The 12,074-nt window shown below is 44.1% G+C and overlaps 1 protein-coding gene across 4 annotated transcripts in view; it reads right to left on the reverse strand.

Moving 5' to 3' along the window:
- LOC106579922 (E3 ubiquitin-protein ligase DTX1) overlaps nucleotides 1–12,074 on the reverse strand; it is a 57,855-nt gene that overhangs the window by 10,399 nt on the left and 35,382 nt on the right. For all 4 annotated transcript variants that reach the window (XM_014160325.2, XM_014160324.2, XM_014160323.2 and 1 more), the window contains one exon: nucleotides 11,280–12,060. In XM_014160325.2, coding sequence (XP_014015800.1) covers nucleotides 11,280–12,060 — 781 coding nt within the window. The remainder of the gene's footprint in view (nucleotides 1–11,279; nucleotides 12,061–12,074) is intronic.

Here is a 12,074-nt window from a genome sequence, read left to right on the forward strand (position 1 = left end):
GTTTACATACACTTAGGTAGGAGTCATTAAAACTCGTTTTTCAACCACTCCACAAATGTCTTGTTAACAAACTATAGATTTGGCAAGTCGGTTAGGACATCTACTTTGTGCTTGACACAAGTCATTTTTCCAACAACTGCTTTAGAAGCTTCTGATAGGCTAATTGACATCATTTGTGGATGAGTACCTGTGGATGTATTTCAAGGCCTACCTTCAAACACGGTGCCTCTTTGCTTGACATCATGGGAAAATCAAAAGAAATCAGCTGAGACCTCAGAAAAATAATTGTAGACCTCCACAAGTTTGGTTCATCCTTGGGAGCAATTTCCAAACGCCTGAAGGTACCACGTTCATCTGTACCAACAATAGTATGCAAGTATAAACACCATGGGACCACGCAGCCATCATACCACTCAGGAAGGAGACGCATACTGTCTCCTAGAGATGAACGTACTTTGGTGCGAAAAAAGTGCAAATCAATTCCACAGTAAGAACCTCATACCAACGGTTAAATATGGTGGTGGTAATGTGATGGTCTGGGGATGCTTTGCTGCCTCAGGACCTGGACAACTTGCCATCATTGAAGGAATTATTCATTCTGTTATGTATCAGAGAATTCTACAGGAGAATGTCAAGCCATCCGTCTGTGAGCTGAAGCTGAAGCACAGCTGGGTCATGCAGCAAGACAATGATCCAAAACACACAATCAAGTCTACATCAGAATGGCTAAAAAGCAACAAATGCAAAGTCTTGGAATGGCCTAGTCAAAGTCCAGACCTAAACCCGATTGAGATGTTTTGACAGGACCTGAAACGAGCAGTTCATGCTTGAAACCCCACAACTGTCGCTGAGTTCAAGCAGTTCTGCATGGAAGAGTGGGCCAAAGTTCCTCCACAGTGATGTGAGAGACTGCTCAACAACCACATGAAACGTTTGCTTGCAGTCATTGCAGTTAAAGGGGGCACAACCAATTATTGAATGTAAGGGGGCAATTACTTTTCCACAAAGGGGAATTGAGTGTTGCAGAAAAATGAAATAAGTGTCACATTTTTGTGTTATTTGTTCACTCAGGATCCTTTTATTTAATATTAGGTTTTGGTTGAAGATCTGACAACATCCAGGGTGTAATCTGTAAGCTTATGTAGGGTTATAGTATCCCTCTTCTTATCTGCTCTGCTCTTTATCATTGACCTGTTTCAGGGAAGGGACCGTCTCTGGGGCCAGTGACCTTGTCCTTCCTGCAGCTGGGGCTAGGGCTGGGATTCATGCGATGGGCCACTGCTGACCTACATCCCCCCTCTGCTCCTCTCCCTGTGTGGGCAGGGACATGGTCACGAGTCCACAGCTGGATGCCATGCTGCACACATAAAAGCCTTGCACTCACTCCTAAGATCTACTGATCATTTAGCTGTATTTTCATATATTATTAAAACTGGTGTTCAGATTTGATCAGGAGGTAGTACCTTACAAATGTACAGTACAGTAAAACAATACCATAGGAGTGTTCTGGTATTTCACTTTCAAGTAAATTCCATGAGTGAGTACAGACCCAGTAACCTATTTTTCTCTTTCACTCCATCAACCCCCATCACTCTCTTCATCCTCTGTTCCCTTTTCACAGTCCTGTCTACCCTTCCTCTCCTCCATCCCTCTCTTCTCCTCTATTCCTTCTCCTCCCCTCTCTCCCAGACCGACTCTCCAGCCTGACTTGAGCAGGAATTAATTAGGCTGAGAGCAATGTGATTTCCTCCGGATACAGAGACCAAATTAGGCCCAGTTACAGAAGTGCTGACGGAGCCCTTATATCTCATCGTCTGTTTATCATGCACCAGGAAGACAGGGAGGAGGAGGAGGAGAGGAGAAAACTCAAAAAGTGCTTAATCGCATATTGATGTGGTGGAGGACTGGGAGAGGAAGGCAGACCCTGCCCCCGGTTATGCCCAGGGGAAGAGAACAACATCAGTAATGCACTTTACAAAGCACTCGCAAAACAGACAAATAAGCAATAATGACACAGAGCATCTCTTACATAGCATCGGTTTGGTCTGGATGGGCATTCATGATTTATTCAGTTATTTCTCCTTTAATTCTATCTAATAGAGACAGGGCTGAGACAGGGCTGAGACAGGGCTGAGACAGGGCTGAGACAGGGCTGAGACAGGGCTGAGACAGGGCTGAGACAGGGCTGGGGGGTCTAGTGGAGAGCAGAGAAGGGCAGGCTACACACACGGCTGTGTAATCCCTGCTTCGTCCACTGGCTTCCCCTCTTTAGAGAGCTAGCTCTGCTCTCCAGTCTGAACAGAGGACAACGTTGGTAATAATCACTTAACACAAGGAGACATGAGCGCCAAAACAAACCCTACTCACTCAGCCAAGGGCAGAGAGAACTGCTGGGCAATTGCATAGTAAAGTACTATTCACAGCCTCATTATCAAACAAGCTAGTAGTGCAAGTAGAAAGGATCTCTTACCATGTATCCCCCTCAGCCATCTTTAGCACATACACAGATAAAGTAAAACTAACATTTCCTGTCCAACAGCACAAAACCTTAGATTGTGTTTCTCTGTGCTCTCTAATGCGGAAGTGAATTGAGGAAGTTGAGATGAGGAAGTGGCTTTCTGATGTTGAAATTACAAAACAAATCACCTGCAAACTGCCTCTCTGTCCTTTACTATCACTGTAAAACTCCCTGAGAAACTCAACGTCCAGATATATGGCAAGTTTTGAGTTGAACATTGTGGTATGATCACAGAGGAAACGTTCATAAGAGGAGTGCTCTGTACACTCCAGATAGGCAGAGAATCAAAGGCCTTGTTGGAACACGAACATCTATTAAATTCCACTTTCTTCCTCCTTTGGATGAATGTGTTCGTAGTTCTGAGGTTGTTTTTACTGATACACGTTCTGACATTTATGATTCCGGTACAGAAGATCAAAAGTAAATGCCAGTTGGAAAGTGAATAGCAGATGAAAACCGTGGAAACCCAATATGAAAAGCAAATGTGACATGCCTAGCCAGACCAGTAGGTGATGCTCTTCACTAGCCTGAAGACAAGCACAAAATTATTCCGCTGCAAATCTGGATCTGTAATGTAGGTGGCACCATGTGCTCTTTTTAAAGGATGGGCCCCTATCTCTTGAAGACCCTAGGATCCATGTGTAAAGGGGTAGTCAGCCAGCCACTGGGATGACAACCCAACTTGGGATGGGGGAGAGGGTTTAGCAGGTGGAATATTAGACAATTAGAGGTTTACTTAGTCGACGCTGCGGTATGCTTCACAGTGCAAATATCATGGTCCAGCTATATAAACATTCAATTATCATGGTACTTCTTAATGGCAAGTTTTCAAACATATATTATGGTAAGTATAATCGAAACTTGTATCTCATTAAATGTAATGGTTTAACAAATAATAAGAAAAGACGATCAGTCCTCAAAAGACGATCAGTCCTCAACTGGCAGCTTCATTAAGTAGTACCCGCAAAACACCAGTCTCAACGTCAACAGTGAAGAGGCGACTCCGGGATGCTGGCCTTCTAGGCAGAGTTGGAAAGAGAAAGCCATATCTCCGACCGGCCAATAAAAAGAAAAGATTAAGATGAGAAAAAGAACACAGACACTGGACAGAGGAACTCTGCCTAGAAGGCCAGCATCCCGGAGTCGTCTCTTCACTGTTGACGTTGAGACTGGTGTTTTGCAGGTACTATTTAATGAAGCTGCCAGTTGAGGACTTGTGAGGCATTTGTTTCTCAAACTAGACACTCTAATGTACTTGTCCTCTTGCTCAGTTGTGCACCGGGGCCTCCCACTCCTCTTTCTATTCTGGTTAGAGCCAGGTTGTGCTGTTCTGTGAAGGGAGTAGTACACAGCGTTGTATGAGATCTTCAGTTTCTTGGCAATTTCTCGCATGGAATAGTCTTCATTTCTCAGAACAAAAATAGACTGACGAGTTTCAGAAGAAAGTTATTTGTTTCAGGCCATTTTGAGCCTGTAATTGAACCCACATTTGCTGATGCTCCAGATTCTAGTCTGAAGAAGGCCAGTTTTATTGCTTCTTTAATCAGAACAACAGTTTTCAGCTGTACTAACATAATTGCAAAAGGGTTTTCTAATGATCAATTAGCCTTTTAAAATTATAAACTTGGATTAGCTAACACAACGTGCCATTGGAACACAGGAATGATGGTTGCTGATAATGGGCCTCTGTATGCCTATGTAGATATTCCATACAAAATCTGCCATTTCCAGATTTACAACATTAACAATGTCTACACTGTATTTCTGATCAATTTGATGTTATTTTAAAGGACAAAAAAAAATGATTTTCTTTCAACAACAAGGAAATTTCTAAGTGACCCAAAAACTTTTCAACAGTATCATCACCCCTTTAGACAAAGTTTTATTGGAAAGAGACTGGGGGGACGAAATATACTTCTCCCGTAGGCAAAGAAACTTGAAAAGGGTGATGATATTAATTAACAATAATTTTGAACCAAGTGTGCAAACTGTTCGATTGGACAATAAACAGATTTAGCTCATTAATCTATATGGTCCAAATAATGATGATCCACACTTCTTTGAAAATATATATAATAATTTATCGAGCTTACAGGCAATAGATGACACAATTATTATTGCAGAGATCGGATGAATGGATGATCTCGCATGCAGAGATCATCCGTTCACCTACTCTGTGTCTCACAAAGACACGGCGGTTGGAACCAAAAATCTCAAATTTGGACTTATCAGACCAAAGGACAGATTTCCACCAGTCTAATGTCCATTGCTTATGTTTCTTGGCCCAAGCAAGTTTCTTCTTATTATTTGTGTCCTTTAGTAGTGGTTTCTTTGCAGCAATTTGACCATGAAGGCCTGATTCACACAGTCCCTCTGAACAGTTGATGTTGAGATGTGTCTGTTACTTGAACTCTGTGAAGCATTTATTTGGGCTGCAATTTCTGAGGCTGGTAACGCTAATGAACGTATCCTATGCAGCAGAAGTAACTATGGGTCTTCCAGTCCTGTGGCGGTCCTCATGAGAGCCAGTTTCATCATAGCGCTTGATGGTTTTTGTGACTGCAATTGAAGAAACTTTCAAATCTCTTCAGATTTTCCGGATGGACTGACCTTCATGTCTTAAAGTAATGATGGACTGTCGTTTCTTTTTGCTTATTTGAGCTGTTCTTGCTATAATATGGACTTGGTCTTTTACCAAATAGGGCTATCTTCTGTATACCAACCCTACCTTGTCACAATACAAATGATTGGCTCAAATTCATTAAGAAGGAAAGAAATTCCACAAATGTACTTTTAACAAGGCACACCTGTTAATCGAAATGCATTCCAGGTGACCACCTCATGAAGCTGGTTGAGAGAATGCCAAGAGTGTGCAAAGCTGTCATCAAGGCAAAGGGTGGCTACTTTGAAGAATCTCAAATATAAAATATATTTTGATTTGTTTGGGTACTATGATTCCAAATTTGTTATTTCAAAGTTTTGATGTCTTCACTATTATTCTACAATGTAGAAAATAGTAAAACTAAAGAAAAACCCTTGAATGAGTAGGTGTGTCCAAACTTTTGACTGGTAATGTATATATAAATACAAATTCTTCCGCTGCTCTGTTGTTCGCTATATACTTTAGTCTGAGACTGCCATCATGGAAGTTGTTTGTGGTGACGAGGCGCATGAGGGTCATTGTACAAAACAAAGTCATCACTGATTGGATCGTCCCTAACCAATCAGAATATCAAGCCAATGACGACTTTTCAAACTGCCGCTTTACCCGCCTGTGTTCTGGCTCTGGCCAAAACCAACGGTTTCTGGACCAATCAGACCAACCCGAATGCGCTCATTGCAGAGAAGAAACTAACATCCTTGTGCATGGCGAAGTGTTTGGCCAGAGCAAGGAGTCTGGGTAGCCAGGCAAGCTCTACTCCACCTCTGATAATCATGACTACATTACAACAACCATGTTCGAGGAGAGTGAGACTAAGCCTGAAATTATCCAGGCGTAAACTAGCTCATTAAACTAACTCCAACCTCCCTCCAAGGCCTCCAACTGCTTTTAAATGCTAATAAAACTAAGTTCATACGCTTCAACCGATTGCTGCCTGCACCCTCCCATCCGACTAGCATCACTAGTCTGGACGGTTCTGACCTAGAATATGTGGACAACTACCAATACCTAGGTGTCTGGTTAGACTGTAAACTCTCTTCCAGACTCACATTAAGCATCTCCAATCCAAAATTAAATCTAGAATCGGCATCCTATTTCGCAACAAAGCCTCCTTCACTTATGCTGCCAAACACACCCTCGTAAAACTGACTATCCTGCCGATGCTTGACTTTGGTGATGTCATTTACAGTGGGGGAAAAAAGTATTTTATCCCCTGCTGATTTTGTGCGTTTGCCAACTTACAAAGAAATGATCAGTCTATAATTTTAATGGTAGGTTTATTTGAACAGTGAGAGACAGAATAACAACAAAAAAATCCTGAAAAACGCATGTCAAAAATGTTATAAAATGATTTGTATTTTAATGAGGGAAATAAGTATTTGACCCCTCTGCAAAACATGACTTAGTACTTGGTGGCAAAACCCTTGTTGGCAATCACAGAGGTCAGACGTTTCTTGTAGTTGGCCACCAGGTTTGCACACATCTCAGGAGGGATTTTGTCCCACTCCTCTTTGCAGATCTTCTCCAAGTCATTAAGGTTTCGAGGCTGAGGTTTGGCAACTCGAACCTTCAGCTCCCTCCACAGATTTTCTATGGGATTAAGGTCTGGAGACTGGCTAGGCCACTCCAGGACCTTAATGTGCTTCTTCTTGAGCCACTCCTTTGTTGCCTTGGCCGTGTGTTTTGGGTCATTGTCATGCTGGAATACCCATCCACGACCCTTTTTCAATGCCCTGGCTGAGGGAAGGAGGTTCTCACCCAAGATTTGACAGTACATGGCACCGTCAAATGATGCGGTGAAGTTGTCCTGTCCCCTTAGCAGAAAAACAACCCCAAAGCATAATGTTTCCACCTCCATGTTTGATGGTGGAGATGGTGTTCTTGGGGTCATAGGCAACATTCCTCCTCCTCCAAACACGGCGAGTTGAGTTGATGCCAAAGAGCTCCATTTTGGTCTCATCTGACCACAACACTTTCACCAGTTGTCCTCTGAATCATTCAGATGTTCATTGGCAAACTTCAGACGGGCATGTATATGTATTCTTCAGCAGGGGACCTTGCGGGCGCTGCAGGATTTCAGTCCTTCATGGCGTAGTGTGTTACCAATTGTTTTCTTGGTGACTATGGTCCCAGCTGCCTTGAGATCATTGACAAGATCCTCCCGTGTAGTTCTGGGCTGATTCCTTACCGTTCTCATGATCATTGCAACTCCACGAGGTGAGATCTTGCATGGAGCCCCAGGCCGAGGGATATTGACAGTTCTTTTGTGTTTCTTCCATTTGCGAATAATCACACCAAATGTTGTCACCTTCTCACCAAGCTGCTTGGCGATGGTCTTGTGTCCCATTCCATCCTTGTGTAGGTCTACAATCTTGTCCCTGACATCCTTGGAGAGCTCTTTGGTCTTGGCCATGGTGGAGAGTTTGGAATCTGATTGATTGATTGCTTCTGTGGACAGGTGTCTCTGATACAGGTAACAAGCTGCGGTTAGGAGCACTCCCTTTAAGAGTGTGCTCCTAATCTCAGCTCGTTACCTGTATAAAAGACACCTGGGAGCCAGAAATCTTTCTGATTGAGAGGGGGTTAAATACTTATTTTCCTCATTAAAATGATAATCAATTTATAACATTTTTGACATGCGTTTTTCTCTATATTTTTGTTGTTATTCTGTCTCTCACTGTTCAAATAAACCTAACATTAAAATTATAGACTGATCATTTCTTTGTCAGTGGTCAAACATACAAAATCAGCAGGCGATCAAATACTTTTTTCCCCCACTGTACAAAATAGCCTCCAACACTCTACTCAGCAAACTGGATGTAGTCTATCACAGTGCCATCCGTTTTGTTACCAAACCCCATATACTACCCACCACTGCTACCTGTATGCTATCGTTGGCTGGCCCTCGCTTCATATTCGTCGCCAAACCCACTGGCTCCAGGTCATCTATAAGTCTTTGCTAGGTAAAGCCCCGCCTTATCTCAGCTCACTGGTCACCATAGCAGCACACACCCGTAGCACGCACTCCAGCAGGTATATTTTACTGGTCACCCCCTAAGCCAATTCCTCCTTTGGCCGCCTTCCCTTCCAGTTCTCTGCTGCCAATGACTGGAACGAACTGCAAAAATCTCTGAAGCTGGAGACTCATATCTCCCTCACTAACTTTAAGCACCAGCTGTCAGAGCAGCTTACCGATCACTGTACCTGTACACAGCCAATCTGTAAATAGCACACCCAACTACCTCATCCCCATATTGTTACTTATCCTCTTGCTCTTTTGCACCCCAGTATCTCTACTTGCACATCATCATCTGCACATCGATCACTCCAGTGTTAATGCTAAATTGTAATTATTTTGCCTACATGGCTTATTCTTACTCTTCTACATTTGCACATACTGTAAATAGATTTTTGTATTGTGTTATTGACTGTACGTTTGTTTATGTGTAACTCTGTGTTGTTGTTTTTGTCGCGCTGCTTGGCTTTATCGTGGCCAGGTCACAGTTGTAAATGAGAACTTGTTCTCAACTGGCCTACCTGGTTAAATAAAGGTGAAATGTCACGACTTTATTGGTCCCTCTCCTTGTTCGAGCAGCGTTCGGCGGTCGAAGTCGCCAACCTTCTAGCCATCGCTGATCCTCTTTTCATTTTCCTTTGGTTTTGTCTTGTCTTGTATCACACCTGGTTCCAATCCCATTAATTACATGTTGTGTATTTAACTCTCTGTTCCCCTCATTGTCCTTGTCGGTGATTGTTTGTTTGTAAATTATGTGCAAGATATGTTCTGGTGTGCGACGGGTTTTGTACCCAATTGTATTATTTTGGTTTTCGGAGTTTTTGAGCACTTATTAAACTGCTCCGTTTTATACCAAGTTCGATCTCCTGCGCCTGACTTCCCTGCCACCAGCACGCACCCTTACATGAAATAAATCAATAGAAATTATAAACACCTACATGTTCTCACAAGGTTATTATTTCAACTACATTCTTTGTCACTGGTGACAGCTTACAATGTGTACAGATGTGTAATATAGCAACTGCCTACTACCGGCATGTGTGAAATTCATACTACACAGTGCTGCAGAGCGGAACATGTTATTGGAACATTTACTATGGAGAGAATTACTGCAACATCAGATAAGACGCATGTTTTCTTTTCAGCTATTTCACACCAACCCTCAGTGGGTTTCAAAATCAGCACAGAGAACAGAAAAGACGCAGTGAGTTTATGAGGTAGTTATAGGGTGTATAAAACAAGTGATATTTGGGTGTGGGTGTGTGAGAAAAAAAACTTCAAATGTTTCTATTCTGCGTGGGTTTCTGTGTTATCTGTCTGCAATGCACTGGTGGGAATATGTGAGGGTGTTCACGTGTCTGTGTCCTCCTGTGTGTGTAGTTGTTAACCACACTCATCCTGTGTGTGTAGAGCCACACGCCTGGGAAATGTTGTTCTTCACCTCAACCCTTTCTCTTTCTCACTCTGTCTCTCTCCATTTTTTCTCTCAGTCTTCTCCCACAGCCTCTCACAGCTCCCTCCCGCCTACTGTGCAGAGAGGTGAGAAACGAGCACTCCATCCACTCCAGCCCTCTGATTTGATAGGACCCTTAAAAATCACTACAGGGGTTCTCAGCTGTCACACACACACACACACACACACACACACACACACACACACACACACACACACACACACACACACACACACACACACACACACACACACACACACACACACACACACACACACACACACACACACACACACACACACACACACACACACACACACAATAATAATACACTATTGTCTGTTTCACATGTTCAGGTTTCCAGCCTTCACCTGTCCAGTCATGTGCTGCCATGAACTGCCAACATCACACATTCCCTTACACAGAACTAGGCCTTGTGAAGTCTGCCTGAAGGACAGTATCATTTCAATACATACTGTCCCCATAAGCTGTGAAAGGGAAATGGAATGAAATTAGATCACTAGAGGGTTTATTTTAGTAAAGAAAACAGGATAGGAACAGCGGTATTGGTTACAGTTCTACACACTACTTTCCTTTAGTTCCCTTCACTAAATTGCTCTCGGGTCGGATCGTTCTGCTCAAGCTCCCATTTTTCCTTGATCCATTATTCACCTCTCCCCAGTGTATCTCTGCCTCCATGGCAAATGGGTTTCCACAGCTACATGGGAGCACAGCTTTACACATGCACACACACAGGCATACACTTCCACAAGAACACACCTTCACACACACAAACAACAGAACACACATACAGTGTTCAGCATAGAATATAATGACACATAGCTTACTGTGTGGGGGAAAATTACTGGGTAAAATTAGAGGGATTGAGCAGAAAACAGCTATTTGGAGTCTATTGAGGCAAGTGTAAGCTTGATATCCAGGACAACCATGCTAAGATTCAAATGTAGAGCAGAACAGTTCCCCACACTCCCCAGTGCAGAGAGAGGAGTAGAGAGAAGAGATGAAACAGGAGAAAGAGAAGAGAGAGTGGAGGAGAGATCAGAAGAGGAGAGAGAGAGGAGAGGAGAGGAGAGGCAGCTGAGGCAGTAGAGCTGTCAATGCACCCAGGACCTGGAGCTCCCACTGCAGAGCCATTGATCACCCAGTTAACAAGAAGTGCAGTAAATCAGCAGACACACAACATAGAGATAGAAAAGAGAGAGAAAGAGAGACAAAGAGAGAGAGGGCAAAAGAGAGAGAAAGAGAGAGAGAGCGAGATAGAGAGAGCGAGATAGAGAGAGAGAGAGACAAAGAGACATAATGTGATGCAACACAACACAATGCACCAGACACATACACTGTATACAGTATGTCAGCAGAGGTATTCTAAAACTGTATGGCATATTAGACAGGTAGACAGACAGCGAGATGGGGTTCTTATTTTCCTTTTTTTACCTTCAAATTGCTTTCATCTATTATCATCTCATTGAAAAGCAATCTATAGACTAACTGAATGTGCTTTTGTTATGTCCCTACTGCTTGTGTGTTATTCTAATGTTCATACTAAAAGAGATGTGGTTTTGGTTTGCAAATCTATAGTGGAATGTAATCAAAATGAATCCTGGTTACCCTGGTGGGATGGCTCCTCTAGCAGTGCCCATGGAAATGCGCTGGGTGCCCGGCCGGTTCAGGTTGTTCTGCCCGTTGATGATGACATGGTGGCCGTGGGAGTGTGCATGGGTGTGGGAGTGGCCATGTGCGAGCGGAAGGGACGGCAGTGCCGGGGAACAAGGGAAGTTGGAACTAGACAGAGGTGACTGCACCTGTTCAGCTTTAGCTTGGCCACTTCCTGCACTTATGTTGTTATGCTGTATGTTGTTGCTCCCGGCACCGGAGGTTGGGGACCAGAGTGTGGTTCCGGCGAAAGTGTTACTCTGCCGTACCACATTGAGCGTGCCTGTGGCCCCTGGAGCTCCTGCGGCCCCTCCGTACAGCTTACGGCGCTGAGAGGCCAGGATAGCGTTGGAGGCGGCCCGCGTGCTGTTGACTAGAATGCACTGCTGGCAGGAGCAGGGTTGGCCGGAGCTGGCGCCCACAGGCCACGACTGGGACTTGGGGATGGAGCCCATGATGAGAGGGTAGGCCAGGTCCATGCGTCGGCGCAGGCGGCGTTTCCTCTGGCTCTGCCGGTTGGTCTGGACCATGCTGTTGAAGTCAATGAGGTAGCAGAAACCCAGAGAGGTCAGGTCCAGCCAGGGGTGCTGCTTCTCATAGGCGTTCTGGATGGTCACACAGATCTCCATGTCGTAGGGCGTCCAGGAGCCGCTGTCGTTCTCCCACTCCCACACCACACCCTTCCCCGGGGCCGACGACGGCTCATAGAAGTTCCTGTGGACCGGCCTCATGGTGCCTGGAGGGAGAGAG

Source organism: Salmo salar, chromosome ssa20 (assembly GCF_905237065.1).
Source record: "Salmo salar chromosome ssa20, Ssal_v3.1, whole genome shotgun sequence".
Classification (NCBI taxonomy): Eukaryota; Metazoa; Chordata; class Actinopteri; order Salmoniformes; family Salmonidae; genus Salmo; species Salmo salar.